The 17121-nt window shown below is 51.5% G+C and overlaps 3 protein-coding genes across 4 annotated transcripts in view; 1 reads left to right on the plus strand and 2 right to left on the minus strand.

Annotated features, from left to right (window-relative positions):
• The window catches only part of SYCP2 (synaptonemal complex protein 2), a 78303-nt gene extending 77242 nt beyond the window's left edge, over positions 1 to 1061 (minus strand). Inside the window, exon 1 of one of the 2 annotated variants that reach the window (XR_009249144.1) lies at positions 910 to 1061. The gene's annotated coding sequence lies outside the window, so the exon portion shown is untranslated. The remainder of the gene's footprint in view (positions 1 to 909) is intronic. The other variant, XM_058686125.1, reaches the window with a different exon arrangement.
• A 2053-nt stretch (positions 1062 to 3114) lies between these two features.
• On the minus strand, positions 3115 to 6711 carry PPP1R3D (protein phosphatase 1 regulatory subunit 3D). The gene has a single exon (XM_058686127.1). The coding sequence runs from the start codon at positions 6296 to 6298 to the stop codon at positions 5405 to 5407; it is 894 nt and encodes a 297-aa protein (XP_058542110.1). The 5' UTR covers positions 6299 to 6711; the 3' UTR covers positions 3115 to 5404.
• Positions 6712 to 6742: 31 nt separating this feature from the next.
• Positions 6743 to 15014, plus strand: FAM217B (family with sequence similarity 217 member B). The gene is made up of 4 exons (XM_058686126.1): positions 6743 to 6895; positions 8468 to 8582; positions 8706 to 8791; positions 10656 to 15014. Exon 4 carries the CDS (start codon positions 10660 to 10662, stop codon positions 11761 to 11763), a length of 1104 nt encoding a protein of 367 aa, XP_058542109.1. The 5' UTR covers positions 6743 to 6895; positions 8468 to 8582; positions 8706 to 8791; positions 10656 to 10659; the 3' UTR covers positions 11764 to 15014.
• Positions 15015 to 17121: the final 2107 nt, after the last annotated feature.

A 17121-nucleotide genomic window follows, 5' to 3' on the forward strand; every position in this document is an offset into this window, starting at 1 on the left:
CGGGATGGAGATACGGGAGGACGGGGCAAGGGGGAGGACGACGGGGGGGGGGGGGGTGCTGGAGACCGGGGATACGGGGTGGGGAACGGGGTAGACGGGAGGACAGGGGTTGGGGGTAGGGTCGGGGGTCTGGGAAACGGGAGGACGGGTGCGCGCGGGGGGCCGGGTGGGGGTGACGGGGTGGGCGGGCCGGGGGGGCCTAAAGGACGGGAGAGGAGCGAGCACCACCTTCCTGAAATGTTAACCCCAACTGTCTCATCAAACCCCCGGGATGGTATTACCAGCACGCGCTCCCGTTTTATCCGAGCCGGGCAGGCGGCGCCCAGGAAGAAGGCCGCACGGGGCACGCAAGGCCGGGGAGGGGAGCACGTTGGCCACGGCTAGCCGGCGCGCGGAAACGGCGCCCGCAGACGGAAGCGCTACCAGCCCAGCCCCGCACCCCAGGGGGGAGCGCGGACCACCCCGCCACGCCCACGCCCGCGGCGGCCAGCTCGCCCCCACCGGCGTCCCCCGACCCGCGGCGCGCGGACCCGGCGGGGCCCCGTCCCGATCCTCCCTGCCCACACCTGCCACACCCACGCCTGCGGCTGCCGGCACGCCCCCACCGGCGTCCCTCGAGGGGCGCAGCGCGGACCCGACCCCGCCCAGCTCCGCCCCGCCCCGCTCCTCCCGGGCCACTCCGCGATCTGCGCGAGGCCGGCCCGGCCGGGGTCCGCCTCTCAATCCCGCCACCGCGCCGCCCAAGTCGTTTTCACAACGGCTCCGCCTCAACCGTCGGGGGATGGCCGCGCCCCCCCCCCGCCCCCCCCCCCCCCCCCCCGGCCCGCCGCCAGAGGCCGGCCCGGTGCCGCGGTCCTTCTCCACACAGCCCCGCCAATCAGGGTGGCCCGCCACGGCCCCCGGCTCAACCTGCGGCTGGAGAAGGCCTCCGCGTCGCGCCCACGGAGCCGCCGTTACCGTCGCCGCCCCGCCCCGCGTCTCAGGCCTCAGCACCTCACCTCAGGAGGCCGACGGAGAGCGGGAAGCGTCTGCCCAATCGGCGCCGCCTGCGTGCGGGACCCCGTCCTATCAGCGCGGCACGCAGGCCAGGCTCCGCCCCTCGTGCCCGTCAGCGACGCCGGGGTCGCCTGAGGCGGGGGCGGGGGGGGGCGCGATTCCTGGCCTTACTGGGGAGGTGGACTGCCGCGCCTAGGCCACGAGCCCTGCCCCTGCCCCGGCCTCGCGGACGCGCCCCAGGAGCCCTGACTTGCCTCTGCAGGATGCCGGTCGGCCCCAGGAGACTCCCTGGCTATCCACCACCACTCTGGACGTCGACGGCTGGACGGGGCCGCAGAGACCCGGGGTGCCAGCCTAACCTGCGAGGGGGGCGAGGGTCCGACTCCCTGGAGGAACACACACTGTGGCCCGCGGACGACCGCAGAGGCAGGGCGGGCGGGTCCCCACTGACTCTCGCGTACTGCCCCCGCTGCTTGACTTTACAGGCCGGCCACCTGCTCCACCCGGCCACGCCCCCGGAGGTCACGCCCTGAAGACCACGCCCCCTGGCGCCCCGCCCCGCCCCGCCCCCATCTTCATTTCCTAGAGGCAGGAGGCGCCAGGTTCTGCTGTCCTCATTAGCCAAACCCCAGACTCCTGAGGGGCACCAGGCCCAGGCCATCTAGGGGCGGTACTGGGCACAATCATCGACAATATATTCCAGGCTTCTAGAACATTTCCATTTGAAGTGTCAGTTTAAACGATAAGATCAACAATGGATGCTTGGTGTTTAAAAACATGCATGGGGGGCGCCTGGGTGGCTCAGTCGGTTGAGCGCCGACTTCGGCTCAGGTCACGATCTCGCGGTCCGTGAGTTCGAGCCCTGCATCGGGCCCCTGTGCTGACAGCTCAGAGCCCGGAGCCTGTTTCAGATTCTGTGTCTCCCTCTCTCTGACCCTCCCCCATTCATGCTCTGTCTCTGTCTCAAAAATAAATAAACGTTAAATAAAAAAAAAAAAAAATTAAAAAAAAACCATGCATGGATACAGCAGACAAGCACTTCAAAATTTAAACTACTGATTTCTCATCTTGCCGCTTTTTAGTAGAGAGAAAAAAATAATTGTCCTTTCTATTGTTTCATGTGTCTGGAAAGCATAAGGATTGTTTAGTAATACCACATGGAAGATCAAAGCAGATCAACTTAATCTTACTTGAATTGTTTTTAAATGGGTTTTTAGAATGTGGTGTTAGATGGAAAAACCTCATCAATCAATCACAATTGGACTTTCAGTTAAATTTAACAAGCACTTATTGGGAACACCCCATCACAGGGCAGAGCAGGTGGATTCTGGTATAGGTTTGAATGCTGACTTTGCTCCTTACCAGCTGTGGGTCTTTCGAAGAATTAAGCCTCTCTGAGCTTCATTCTCATCAGCTAAGAAAATAGGGGCATTATCTACCTGGTAATTTTCAGAGTCTAATGAAATCAAATACATGCAGTAGCTATCACTGTGGGCAAGCCAGTGAGAATGAGTGAGTGCACAATAAATGTCACAGTTTCCTTCCGCTACGTGCCAGGCTCTGCACCGGGTGAGGGAAGGCAGATACACACTCATCACTCCATACACAGGATTCAGTAAGCACTGAAAGAGCAGTAGAGTATCCCATACCCTACATTCCCTTAGAGCTTTCTTCCTATGTTAGCATCGACCTGGCATAAAGATTGTATCTCACGGGGCGCCTGGGTGGCTCAGTCGGTTGGGCGACCGACTTCGGCTCAGGTCATGATCTCACGGTCCGTGGGTTCGAGCCCCGCGTCGGGCTCTGTGCTGACATCTCAGATCCTGGAGCCTGCTTCTGATTATGTGTCTCCTTCTCTCTCTGCCCCTCCCCCACTCATGCTCTGTCTCTGTCTCAGAAATAAACATTAAAAAATTTAAAAAAAAAAAGACTGTATCTCAGTTTCTCAAAGACATACACAACTGTGCTGAAGCTGAGGTACAATCACAACTCTTTTTTGGTAAGGCCCTAAATTTGATAGTGCTTTAGGAAGGACAACACTTATATATGAAATGATTTAAACAAGAAGTTTCTCAAGTCTTTTTTCTGTATTAGACCACAAGAAAAACACTCATCAGATAACAATGTATGCACATACTTTAATATTTAGGCTTGAGTGAAATCATCTGAAGTGACATTAAAATATGTTTGGGGAGACAACCCCACAATTGCACAATCCACTGCAAAATTTTAACCTGTAAGCAATATAACTGTGTTAGGGTCTGAAAGTTCTCCTTAAGCTGAACTTTTATCAACTCCTGAATCAACTAGGCAGGTATATTTAAGTTTTTAAATTTTTAAATGTTGATTTTTTTAAAGGCACGTTGAGGTTCTCTTAATATCGAAGACAAAACATTTACTTTATATTCCGTGACCAGAACCTTTTTGGCAAGTGACTGTCACATGGATAAGATTCTTACATGCCTTTACACAACAATACATTTGGCAGCTCTCTTACACCTGGATACTCTGGACAATTGTCTTGCATTCTGGGCTGGGGCCAACGACACAGCAGCCAAGGCTCTCACAGGCTTGCTGACCTAATTGGACAGTTTATTAAACAGCAGGAAATGGAACCAGGCTTCTGCCTCTCTTGCATATCAATGTAGTGCACAGTGCTAATAGCCAAAGGTTGTTCAATTTAATTACAATACCTTAAATCAAAATTCAGTGTTGTTATTATCAAAAGGTACCAAAGAAAGCCATCCCTCTTCTTGGAATTTCAGAAACCCAGAAGTTGCAGTTATAAAAACAAGTTGGTTAAAAGGCAAAACACATCTTTTACATATTGATTTGATAAATGTCAGTAAGTATTCAAAAATTTAGAGTGAATTTATTGGCGACAGCTATCACAGATTCATCCCACCGGTTTCAGCTGTATCAGAACCAAACGTCACAAGCTGGAGACCCTGTTCATATTAGCTGGATTTTCACACCCTCAGTGCTGGCATCTGCTGTCAGAAACCACCACTCAGCACCAAAAGAAATGATCAGCGCCTTGCTGGGTGTTTGAAGTCATTGTGGCATTCAGCAGGGGACAATGGCCTTGACTTCTTGGAGATTTAAAAAAGAAAACAAAACAAAGAAGAGAAAGCATTTAACAGTTTAAAAACTGGGGGGGGGGGGGAGTGGGGGGGGAAGCCCAGACGGATGTTAGAAACTCTATCTGAAGGCACAAGGATGTTAGAAACTCTATCTGAATAAAGTTGGCAGATAGCTGATAAAACTGGGCATATATAAATACAACTTAAAACGATTAAAAAGTATAAATGTTTGTGACTTTTTTCCTCTAGGGCTCTGGCTATTGATGAAAACACCTTCCAGTTCCACTTGGTAACCTGACTTCTGAAAGATGACTGCTGGGAATTTTCTGACACTTAAGCAGACATAAAAAAGAGTCACCTTAATCATCAAAAAGGTAATTGCAAAGGGCATTGTTGCCTGAAATTACTCTATAGAGCTGCCTGGAAATTGAAATAACTTAAGGCAGAATTTCTTAAAATGTTTAGGTAGTCTCAAACCTAAACAGAATGGCCTGATCACATGCAGATACAAAACTGTCAAACACGAAGAAGGGAAACTCACAAAGAGAGAAGAGAGACTCCAAGAGAAGGGGCTGTTTGGCTAGTTTAAAAGTTAAGCTTTTCCCTCTTCCTTGGCTCTTCCTTTCCTCTTCCACGGCCTAACCAGGGCAGCCTGAACTCCCAGGAATGGTTGTATGATGACTGATGAGGCATAAATTTCTTGCCTATTAATAGTTTCCCACTGTTCGAGGTCTACAGGCTTTGGCAAGCAAACCTAGTCTCAGGTTTTCCTTGTCCCAGGGCAGAAATGCCTCAAGGAACCACGGTGGGAGTCACACCATGCGTTCTGTTTACAATGGGCACAAACACACCAGACTGACTTACTCTTTAGCTTGTTAAACCCAGAATGTTCCTGAGAAGGCATCCAGTAAGGGTAAAATGTTCCAACATCACAATGATAATAAATAACAGCTACGTTTACAGAGACCCAATCAGGACACATGCACAAGCCACAGGTCTTTCCAAAAAACAAACCAACTGACCCCACCTGGACCGTCACCGGAAGGGCCAACACTGCCATGCATCGCATCTCCCCCCCACCCTGCACCCTCCCCCCACCCCGGGCGTGACACTACTCGGCCTTCTGGCCACCTGAGGCTACTTTTTGAGACCTAGCGACACAGGCAGTTCAAGTAGAAGACGGGAAGGGCCACTTCCCAGGGACCCTGCAGCGGGAAAGGAGGTCAGAAGACTCAGGCAGGGGGTGGCGTGTGAGGAAGCGTCGCCGCCTGGCCCGGAGTGCCCAGCGCGGGAACCACTGCGGGGCGGCCTTAGAGGGGACTCGCTCAGATGAAGTGGATCCAGCTCTCTTCGCACTCCCCGCGAGGCATGTGCAGCGCGTGGTTGCGGCACGTGAGGCTGTAGTCTCGGCCGTGGTTGTTGTCCCAGTACTCGGCGCCGGCCACTCGGTAGCGGAGCGCGAAGTGCACGCGCGAGCCGAGCTCCAGCAGGAAGGGAGGCACCGGGAAGCCGAAGGCGAAGACATCCTCCGTGCCCGCTGCGCCCGCGGGCCCGCGCCACCTGGCCACCGCCTCGTGCGCGCTGCGCCAGTCTGAGAAGGTGTAGCGCACCGCCACCTGCTTCTCGAACGCCACGTTGCGCACGCGCACCGTGCCGCTGATGCCCAGGTCCGAGCAGGTGACGCGCTCCAGACAGACGAGCTGCCGCCCCAGGCGCTCGCCGAAGTCCGCGGCCTCGACGGGCGGCGGGAAGTCGGGCACCAGGCACTGCAGGGTGAACTCCAGGTCCTGGCTGCTGCAGCACAGGTCCGAGTTGATGGCGAGGCGCGACAGCACGTGCAGCGGCACCGACGGGTCTTCGCCCGCGTTGAACACCTTGACCTGCGCCAGCTCCAGGCCCAGCGCGTCGGCGAAGCGCACGCGGAGCTGCCGGCTGCAGCCCGGCCGGCAGGCGGCTCCCGGCGCGCCCCCGGCCTTCTGGCGGCGCTCGGGCGAGCAGGGCAGCGAGCGCGCCCGCCGCAGGATGATGGGCCGAAGCGGGGGGTCGCAGCCGGACGGCTCCGGAGGTGGCGGCGGCGCGCGGCCCGGGCTCCCGGGGGGCCTGCAGGGCCGTGGCTCCCGGGCCGTGCCGCCGTCCAGGTCTGAGAGGCAGCTGAGGCTCCGCGGGGCGGGCTTCCGGGGCCCCGGGACCGGCGTCGCCGGGCCGAGACCTCCGGACATGGCCCGGCCAGCCGTCGGGCTACGGGGAGGGGGAAACGAGGGGCGGCCTCCGGACCCCGCGCCCCCTACCTCGGGGTCCCCGCCGGGCCGGAACGGCAGCGTGCAGGGAGCGTCTGGGGCGGGCTGAGCTCTCCCCTCGCCCGCCACCGCGCCCCCCGAGTCCTGGCGCGGGTCTTCCGCCTCCGGCAGCGAGAAAGCAGACAGAGGAGTGCTTTTTCTCCAGGGGAGAGGAGGTTTTTCCGGGCGCCCCCGGGAGCGCGGGGTGGCGCCTCCCTTTGGCCGCCTCGGAGCCTCTCGGGGGCGGGGGTGGGGGGGAAGGCTGCGTCCGTGGAGCCGCCCCTCCCGCCTTCCCCGCCCGCTGCGTTACTTACATGGCTGCAACTTGTCGGGGCGCAACTTCCCGGCGAGCCTGCGCCCCGCCCCTCGTGACGCCGCCGCGCGCCCGCCCCGCCGGTGGGGCGCAGCCCCGGAGCCCGCCGTGCCGCGCGCCGCCGCCTCCCCGGCCCTGCCGCAGCGCGCCGCAGTCCGACCTCCGCGCCCGGCGCCGGGAAGGCCGGCGGACGGCCTCGTCACGTGTCCTCGGCGACCGCGGAACAGGTCTGATCCATTTCTGTCTGCGTCTGCCCGGTCCCTGCGCCTATCGACCGTAGATCTGTGTCTGCACAAGCGGAGGACGAGGAAGATGCATGCGGCGGGCCCTTGGATTTCTGGGTTACTGGGGGTGGGGTGGGGGGGTGAACGCAAAATGTGGCCTCCCCGGGAGCTGGTCCCCGGGGCCAATTTGAAGTCTCTGGGCTAGCCAGCTCTTTGGACGTGTGCACTGCAATGCAACCTGGAACCCCGTCCAGATCCAGGGAGCCTCGCTGCGTAGAGGACAGGCGACCTGACCACACATCACCCACAATGCTTTGCCGCCCAGACGGCCGGCCAGTTCCCTGGAGGGTGGGGAGGGGCGGTGCTGCCTCTGTCCGTCTCCTGGCGCCTAGCCTGAGAGGAAGATGTGGGAAGGCGAGTTAATGCCCTGTGATGAATTATGCAGCTGCCCTTAGTCAGCCGCTGGCGCTTGGGAAGCAGTTTTGTAGCCGGTCTCAGACTTGTAGCTTTGTTCCAATGCAAGCCTGAACCATCAGGGAGCCCCGGAGCTTGCTTTCTGCATCTTAGGACCCTACAAGCGTTCCTTTCCTGTGTCACTCAGTAACGTGCCCAGAAAACGCTGCCGCTTATGGTGCAGAGCATGCCAGGTGAAATGAACCGGGGGGGAAAAGGTGGAAGTGCACGTTCCCGACAGCAGTTTGGGGCCAGGCGTTGTAGAGGGGCCCTTTTCGCTGTCCAGAGGGAGAAAGCAGAAGGAAAACCAAACTACTGAAGGAGGGCTGGTAAAGGGAAGAACCTTTTCTACATCTCAGATGAACCCAGCCTGTTGATTGTGATAGAAGTCATTAACGATGAGAGCCTGAAAAGGCACACATACTTATGAAAAGTAATACAGCAGAATTTCAGGAGGACAAAAGAGTCTTCTATAATCCCACCTTTTTTCTGTTTTACAGAGGCAGGGGATATTATGAAAGACAATATTCACTTTGAAATCAGAGCACTTTTTGTAGGCCACCCACTGAAAATCAGGGAAAGCAGCATTCTCCATGTGAGTCAACAGAGATAGCATTTTGTGCACAGAGATAGCATTATGTGATAGGTATTACTAGATTGACAATCTTTTACTGGATTGATGTGATCAAAAAGGCAGGAGGATTAAAGGGGAGCTTCCCTAATAGTTTTAGTTCTATGAGAGCAGGGATATGTGCATTTTCTAGGCTCTCCTGTAGTTGTTGAATGAATGAATGAGTGGACATGGGAGATTGGAGTAATACCTGACCTTAATTAGCCCTGCACATTTCCTGAAGGTGTTATTTCCAAGGAGACTCTGTGTGTATGTGAGGAGAGAGAGAAGGATTCCATTGGCAGCATTTATAGTGGTCTGATTTTGTATCTAATATCCACCGTGAAAAATAAACAAGCAAAAAAGATGAAACTATAAACAGAAGGCAATACCCCCCACCAACATTTCAATACTATGCAAATATTTCAAAACAAACAAGTGAAAACCAGCCCAGTACCGGTGGCAGAGCCGTTTGCAATCCATACTTACCTACCATGTTCTGTTACTTCTAGTTCCGGTGGCCTGGAGGAGTCCTTTCCAAATATAAGAGGAATAAAGAAGTCACTTCCCCAGCTGTCATCATCTGCCAACAGATTGAGCAAGAATATTTCAAGCACTACAGAAAAGGTGATGTAAATTTTGAGGGGAAATCTTACTTAGATTTGTTTTGCTGTTTTGTTTGGGGTGTGTGTGTGTGTGTGTGTGTGTGTGTGTGTTCATGGTATTTATTACTGCATGTCTGTTTTTTAGACAGTCCATCAAACCCTAGATGATGATCAGCCATGTGATTTTTTCAAGAAAGGGAATCGGGTGAATCAGTGTCATCAGAAAAGCAGGTAAATAATTTTAATTGCTTTCTCTTGCAAATGGCACGTTATATCAGTTCTCCAGACCGAATATGTGGGGCTGGAAAAAAAGTAATGTCTGTGGATACAATATATGTACTTATGTTTTTGACCCATCAGAAATGAGTGGACAAAGCGGTTTTAAACAGTACCAGTTAGTAAAAATTCCAGAGGCCATAATTCTGCCACTGTTAGCAGAATCTATAATTTTAGGTAAGCCCTTAATCATCCTTCTATGCGTGCTTCCTTTTTTATAAAACGGATATTGATAATAACTTTTACTGATATACACTGACAGAGTAAACAGAAGTTATAACGGTTTTGGTTATGAGTTCTAAGTAATGACAATTCCTTTATTCATTTTTCCAATATATATTAAGCACATGTTAGCTATTGCACATGATTCAACACCCTCCATATTTATTTAAAAAAGTAACACATTTTCAAACAATTGCTTAGTGTGGCAGAAACCACTGGACAGGTGACCTCTGAGCTTTCCAGAAAGCCTGTTTACTGCCCATTTTCTTTTACCCTACCTGACTTAATGTTCCTGAGAAGCATTATGAATCCTAGTGAGATGCTGTGTGTTGGGTAAAAAGAAAAGAAAGTATTTTCCACTCTGATATGAGATCCTGCCTGGGAATAAATCACCTCTGGGGGAATTGCAGCCGTGCTGGTAAAGCACACAGAATCCGTCATTCCCATTTCCTGCCATTCACAAGGGAGCATGAATCCTATGTTTTTCATTCATATGGTGTTTTAAGGCACCATATGATTTTTTCTCATTTTAAATACGGTTTTTCTGAGTGCACTTCCTATTTGAAAACACATGAATAAGCTTTCGATGTTATATATGCTACACTCTTTCATGTTAAGATTTTATTTATTTATTATTGGGCCCACCTGGGTGGCTTGGTCAGTTGAGCGGCGGACTTCAGCTCAGGTCATAGATCTCACAATTTGTGAGTTCGAGCCTTACATCGGGCTCTCGGGCTCTCTGCTGTCAGCACACAGTCTGCTATGAATCCTGTCCCTCTTCCTCGCTGACCCTCCCCTACTCACTTTTTCTGGCTCTCGAAAATAAATAAAAACATTTCTTAAAAAGATTTTATTATTTATTTATTTTGAGAGAGAGAGTGAAAGGGGGGAGAGGAGCAAAGGGAGAGAGAGAGAGAGAGAGAGAGAGAGAGAGAGAGAGAGAATCTCCAGCAGACTCCACGCTACAGGGCTCAGTCCCACGACCCTGGGATCATGACCTGAGCTGAAATCAAGAGCGGGTTGCTCAACTGCCTGAGCCACCCAGGTGCCCCTTTCATGTTAAGATTTTAGGTGGTTCAGGCTCAGAATCACCACCAATCAGTGACTAAGTTCTATACAACTTGCATTTTATACCTTGTTTACTTTTCATTGAAAATAGGCTTGTCAAGAAAGTTGTGGCTTTTACTTGTCAGTGTTGTTAAACACTGTTCATCATTAACAGAACAGGTTGAGAGTTTACAACAGATTTTTTCCAAACTGGTGGGGTTTTTTTGTTTGTTTGTTTGTTTGTTTGTTTTGGAATACACACGACTGGTCTAAAATTACAAGCACTTTAAGAACTGTCAGTGTTTTTCCTAAAGGTATCTGATATCAGACAAAATCCATGCATCCACTCTGGGCACCTGTGTCCTGTCACGTTTCTTGAGTGGCGTCCTGTGTGCCCAGTTGCTCTGTGAGCGCCACCGGCTGGGCAGGGGCCGTGCAGGCCTTCCTGGGGACAACCGAAACACCACTGGCGGGTGCCTGTTGTCTGTTTAATCACCGGCAGGCCAGGTCTTGTCCAATGAACTAAGAATTACAGTTTTATCTCTCACAGCAATATGAATGCTGGCCCATCTTGGAATAAAGCACAACGTTCAAAAAACTCTTCAGGAAAAAGGCAGAGCAAATCCCAGGCACCCCAGGTGTCCCCCCATCTGCCTGTGGACAGACTCAGAGAAAGCGTCTCCCCGGAAGGCAAACCCAGAAGGAGCCCCCTGGACCCCAGGTGTCGGGGCGCCTCGGGGAACGAGCTGTTTCTCGACCTTCAGTGCATGAAAATCATGAAGGAGGGCGCAGACGAGGACGAGGACAGCGCCAGCGACTTGTCGGACTCGGAGAGAGTCCCGGTGCCGCCTTCCGCGCTCGCGCCCCCGGAGCTGCACCTGCGAGCGGAGGAGATCGATGCCGCCGACCCGGACCCAGACCCGCGGGGCACGCAGACCACCTACCGCTACGCGGACTTCCTCCCGGCCCCGTTCAGCTCCTGGGACCTCCGCGACCTGGCCGTGCCACCGGGCGCCGAGCCCAGGCCAGCGGCTCAGGGCGGCGCTGCGGGGCTGCTCGCCAGGTACATCGACAGGCTGCTCCAGCTTGAGTGGCTGCAGATGCAGACCGTGCAGGGTGAGAAGGGGAAGGGCGCCAAGGCCAGGCCTCCCACCGCCCCCGGCATGGCGGGGGCTCTGAAAAGCCCAGGCAGAAGCAAGCTGGTGGTCAGCGCTCCCGCCAGGCCTCACCAAGAGGGGGCTCCCAAGCCAGGCGCTTCCCGAAGGAGAGACCTGCACCTCGAGGAAGCCCGTCCATCCTATTACGCCTTTGACACCCCCCGCAAAGCTGTCCACGTGGCGCGGAGCGGCGGACCAAGTTCGCAGAAGCCGGCCTTGGAAGGCAGGACAGAGGAGCAGAAAAAGAAATGGAGTAAGAGCCCCAGGCCGCAGCGCCGGGACCTGCCCTGCGGTGACAGTGGCCCCCGCGCGGACAGAGGCGGTGGCGGTGCTTCGGCGCAGGCGGTGACCACCCCGGACTCCTGCGGGGCCCCCAGAGCGCAAGCTCACGGGAACCTGAAGAAGAAGGGCAGTGCCAGCACCTGCTCTCAGGCCACCATATCCAGTGAGAAGAAATTCAAAACCAATGGAGTAAAGCAAAGCACATACAGATTCAAATAATAAGTGAAATAACGAATTGCAAAGACCCGTGGATACCTAAACATGAGAGCTCTTGCACAAGTCACAATACGGTGCATTTTAGGACATTTTATGATGACTGACATGTAAGTCGTTGACTGGCCCTTTAAGCGCATCCCCACCCTTACCCCAGCCACACTTGGGCTTATTTCCAAACAAAGGTGTCTTTCAGTAAGCCTTTCTTTGTCTTGACCGTCTTAAGCAAGTGAGAGCCCTTTTGAGAAAAATTTAACCAAGATCTGTGCCATATAAAGAAAATGACAGGGAAAGAGAGGTCTGAACCGGAAACAGCAGCCAGCCCACGACATAAGGCAGGAGGTACCGTTCAGCTCCCCACTTGCAGTGCGCCTGCGTGTAGAAAGCGCATACGTACTGCTTTGGACCCCTGTGGGATCTGAAACGTCTGAGATCGAGTTCTTGGTGTCCTCATGAGCTGTCCAAACAGAAGTTGTGTCCACTTCAGCCCGAGGAGAAGCTTCAGCTCTTAAGTTTGGGAGCATCTCTTTTGAGCCAAGTTATGTATCACTAAGCTGCTTGCTCTTTCTAGACCATGGATTCTAGCACTTTCACAGTTGTTGTTTTTTTTTTTTCTTTAAAGTGTTTTAAATGTCGAGGTGGTGGGGAAGTCTGCCTTTGGAGTCTTTGTATTTGCGGACAAAGGTGCCAAGACTTTGTCCGGCTGTAAGTCAGCGGGTCTCAGCAGGACCGCTACTGTTTGGTGGGAGATAAACATGAACTTTTTGGCACCCTAGTGTTTCCGGCGTGTATGGCTTCTGGAAGAAGGTGCACAGAAAAACCACCTTTTTGGAGTTTGTACATGAAAGGCCTACAATCAGACACACACAGAGGCACATGTGACTGTCACAGCCATTCCATTACTGATTTGGATATCCTGCGGTCTGTAGTCAGTATAAGGATCTGTTTTACTTTGCAAGAGCAGGATTCTACCACCTTGCTTCGGGGCAGAGGAGTGAGGACACATTTCAGGATGGAGAGGGTCAATTGGATAGGAATAATAGGGATTACTGAGTGTCTTCTTAACATCCTTAGCTGGTCCCTGGCTCCCTGGCTCTCCTAGATCCTAGATGCTGCTTATTTAACTGTCCTTAAGTGATGCCTGCTTGTCCATACACTTGTGCTGTGATACAAGTCACATACAGATTCAATTCTGTTGCTACTGTGAATATCTTTAAAACCTTCGGTTGACTACTGGATATCCAGTATGTTTTGATGACTGTAGCTGATTTTGTGTCTTTAAGTGATCACTCTCTTTGTTTTCATACACATGGGTTTCAATTTTTTCACCTTTGGGGCAAACTAAAAACTTGGCTCTTTTCATTTGAAAATGCATACCGGCCTGCAGGTTCCGTGGACCCTGCCATCCAAGCGCCATCTAAGATGCTTTGAGTTAATAGCCTAAGGACAAGATGCATTTATAAATAAAATAATCATGGGCAGAAGTTCAATATTAAGGTGCCATTTTAAAATCTGACTTTGATAACGTTAAACAACATATACACATTTTCAAGGTCACTTTTTTCTTCCAAGAGTTTATTTCTAGAGTTTTACAGATTCCCTGTTAGAATCTTTATCTTTCACAGCACGCTATGGGAGAAAGCATGCTCTTCACACGAAGATCTTGTACCTTTGGATGTGAACAAAGACGTGCATCCAGCGGGCATCCCTTCCCGAGTTCTCGGTGACGCTGTCACTTCCACACCCGGTGGGTGTCTGTGTTGTAACTTGAAAACAGCGCTGATCTTACTTCACCTTTCTGTGCTTCCTGAGTGGCACCCCGTGTGTCCTGCACCCTACCTGCTGCTCGTGAGTGCACACGGACTGGTCCTTTATACACGGCTGGTACTGCACCTCGTGCACAATCCTTTCTCTACTCAGATTTTTACACAGCTCTTGATAACATTTCAGGGCCGATAAATCTCTGTAAGCACGTTATACACACATATATATACTCCTGTTACCGATACTATGGGGTTTAGGCTGCGTCGCTGCCTTCTCTGGTAATGCTCCCTTTGGGTACTCTTGGACACCCCCCAGGGTGAGGCTGTCGGGCTTCTTTGCCTCGCATGTGTCGGAGCCAACATGATTAAGAAATTTACAGGTGGCACCTGACATGTTCCATTTGTTCCTTGCTCTTTGACTTGAAGTCAGTTGCCTAATTTGGGGAATAGTTATAATGTCACCTGTTGAGACCGTTTTAAAAGCCTGTGAAAGTGACTTTGCCTGTTTACTTTTTTGCCTCAGGTTGATGCTTTATTTTAACCAGTATTCTTGCAACGGGATCGGGGCTCCTGATGAACCGCATAGGTTCACTGCAGAACGTAAGCACAATTTGAATTCTGGGATTTCTGGTACACATCCCCAGCACAGCCTCCTTTTGTAAACGCTGCAGACAGGAGTGTGGCCATTTTCACGCAGATGGCCCTGGCAAGTGGGAGTCGGGAGCTCCTCTGGCTGGTCCGGTCGCAGCCACCGAGTGTCCTGCTAGTCTGGGGACATGAGTCGTTCAGTCAGCATTCAGAGAAGTGCCTCTCATTTCTGGGGAATTGTTTACATCCATGTTATGCTTCAACCAATTAAAATGATGCAAGGTAAAAAAAAATGTAGAGAATGTAAGAAGAATTAATTGCTTCTGGCTCAGAACCAGTGGAAAATGTAAAAACATACAAAAATAAACTGCAAAAATATATCAGTATTAGTACAGTTATTTAGATTGAGACCACTTCTCAAATCTTCAACGGCTTGATTGGCCAAAGGTTCGTAAGTGACTGGGCACTTACGAGGGCAGGGTGGGTGCCCCGTGTCAGCAAAGATCGGGGGACGTGGTTGATCTTACGGCAGCTACGGGCTCAAGGGAGGAAGGTTTGGAGTGGTTCTTAAGCTATTAGGTTAGTTTCCAGAGAAACGGAAGAATCTTTACCTTTCATGCTTTAAATATTGCCTAAGTCTTCTTTATGCTCACCTACTTGAGTAGTTAAAAATATAAAACTCTAGGTAGGTGGTACTGGATTTCACGGTAACAGAGAAGCAGTATTTATTATGTATTCACGTGCACGTACAGAGCTCCGTTTCAAATGGCCTGACTCTGTGGGGCATGCTTGTTATTTGCTGTTATAATTATTGTATGCTTGGTTTTGTACATAATAATACAGAGCGCGTGCAAGTTTTTGTGAGTCTGGATTTCTTTCCTTGAGATAAATTAAACAGTAGGAGATATCGGCTGCATTTTTTGGATATGGTTTTGTTTTGCTTTTCGTGCGGTTCTCTTCCTGTTTGTCTCTTTTCTCCCGGATCACCTCACAGAACCACAGGGGAGGGGACTCGGCCCCAATCCTTTCTTAATACTGAGCAACGTATGTGACAACGTGACTGGATGCACCTGAGAACCACTGCCGGTGTGTTTTTGAGTCCCTCGTCCTCTTATGCCCCCAGAAGGTGTTGAACGCTTAGGGAACCGGGATGGAAATTCAGTAAAAGTAAAATGTCATGTGACGGAAGGGGCTCACATTTAGCTTGCACGTCTAGGACTGAGCGCCTGCTGTCCCAAGGAGGGCACCTGGGTGTCGCAGACATTCCGAAAGGCCCTTTGCTCCTTCACCTAAACTCTTTGCTCCTTCTTCTAAATTCATGTCTGGCAAGGAGGTGAATTCTTTTGAGTCTACCGAATAGTGGTATTTAGAAAAACAATTTTTAACATTTATTTTTGAGACACAGAGACAGAGTGTGAGCAGGGGAGGGGCAGAGAGAGGGGGAGACACAGAATCCGAAGCAAGTTCCAGGCTCCAAGCTGTCAGCACAGAGCCTGACATGGGGCTTGAACTCATGACCTGAGCTGAAGTCAGATGCTTCGACTAAGCCACCCAGTCGCCCCCAAATCGTGGTGGTTTAAAAAATAATTTTGGGGGTGTTAAAAATTCAACTGAGAAAATTTTATCGATCTTACTGGCTTTATTTAATGATGCATAAGTCAGGCAGCATCCCATCCAGCAGATGGAAAGGAGCCCCAAGGTACGTCCAAAAGGGAAGGACTTTTATAGGCAGAAGGGAGTGGGCACGAGGAAGTTGTACAAGGTCACTTTCACTTCTGGGGTGGCCAAGGTCTTACCAGGCGGGTGGCCTCACTAGTGCTGATCACATGACTCCTGACTATCTGGTTTAAGATCCTGCTCTGGGAGAGGCAAGACTGTGAGTAAAGCTGGGTTCAGTGACGGGCCGGTAGTCTTGTTGTCCGGGGGTTTAAAAGTAAGTTTTTGGTAGTTTGAAAATTAACCACGTTGGAAGTTTTAAGTCCTAAATTTGTACATAAGACAGTAGATTGTTTTCGGATGGCGCTGTGTTATTATCCACAAGGTAACAACTTAACCTCTAGACCTAACCTAAAACAACCTCAGTCTGCCGTCTCCCTGTTTGATTGCTTTAACACCTTAAAACAACTATATCAAGTGTAGAATAATGCTCAATGAAATAACGTGGATGAATAATTTGTAAAAATCTTCCTAGAGACCCTGTTTCAAAAAATAGGCCTCAAATAGCCCTGTCCTCGGCGGTTTGATATGTAAGGAATTAACTCTGATAACGCTGGGAAAATATAAGTGGGATTTTAAAAATGGAATAGTCATGAATACAGTTGTCCTCGTGTGAATGATACTTGAGAGGAAGCCAGTGTACGTTTATCTGTACGTTACATCCGACCAGAGCCGTCTCATGCCGTGCTACCCAAGCTTGTGAGCCCCACCTCAGACCCGCTGCACGTGAAGGAGTTCAGCACACGCCACCCCAAAACGTGACACTCTGGCGAACTGACTGCCTTGAGCCAAAGGCACTTGAGAAACAGCAACTCAAAGGAAAACACTCTTCCCTTTCTTTTTCTTCAAAGCAGGAGATGAGATTCCTATATGAAAGACATCCTCCCTGCGCCAGAAAGGAAGTAATGTGCTTCTCATCGGGGATGAGAGGCTGAGGCCAAGAGGACTCTACACGCATTTTGTTTGTTAAAATGACCCTTATCTGGGGCGCCTGGGTGGCTCAGTCGGCTGAGCATCTGACTTCGGCTCAGGTCATGATCTCACGTTTCTTGGGTTTGAGCCCCACGTCGGGCTCTGTGCTGACAACTCAGAGCCTGGAGCCTGCTTCGTGGATTATGTATCTCTCTGGCTCTCCCCCACTTGCCCTCGGTCTCTCTGTCTTTCTCGCTCCCTCCTCTTCCTTAGTCTCCCCACATGACTCCCTCTGTCCAACCTAATACCAAAGCAGGTAACCGTGGCCATTTCTTTGGGTCTTGGTTCCTTAGGAAGTCTGCATCATGGAAAACTTGTATTCTAG

Source organism: Neofelis nebulosa, chromosome 9 (assembly GCF_028018385.1).
Source record: "Neofelis nebulosa isolate mNeoNeb1 chromosome 9, mNeoNeb1.pri, whole genome shotgun sequence".
Lineage (NCBI taxonomy): Eukaryota > Metazoa > Chordata > Mammalia > Carnivora > Felidae > Neofelis > Neofelis nebulosa.

What these genes read in the sequence shown, in the direction of transcription:
- PPP1R3D (XM_058686127.1), bottom strand. Translation starts at nt 6,298, where the DNA reads ATGTCCGGAGGTCTCGGCCCGGCGACGCCGGTCCCGGGGCCCCGGAAG.
- FAM217B (XM_058686126.1), top strand. Translation starts at nt 10,660, where the DNA reads ATGAATGCTGGCCCATCTTGGAATAAAGCACAACGTTCAAAAAACTCT.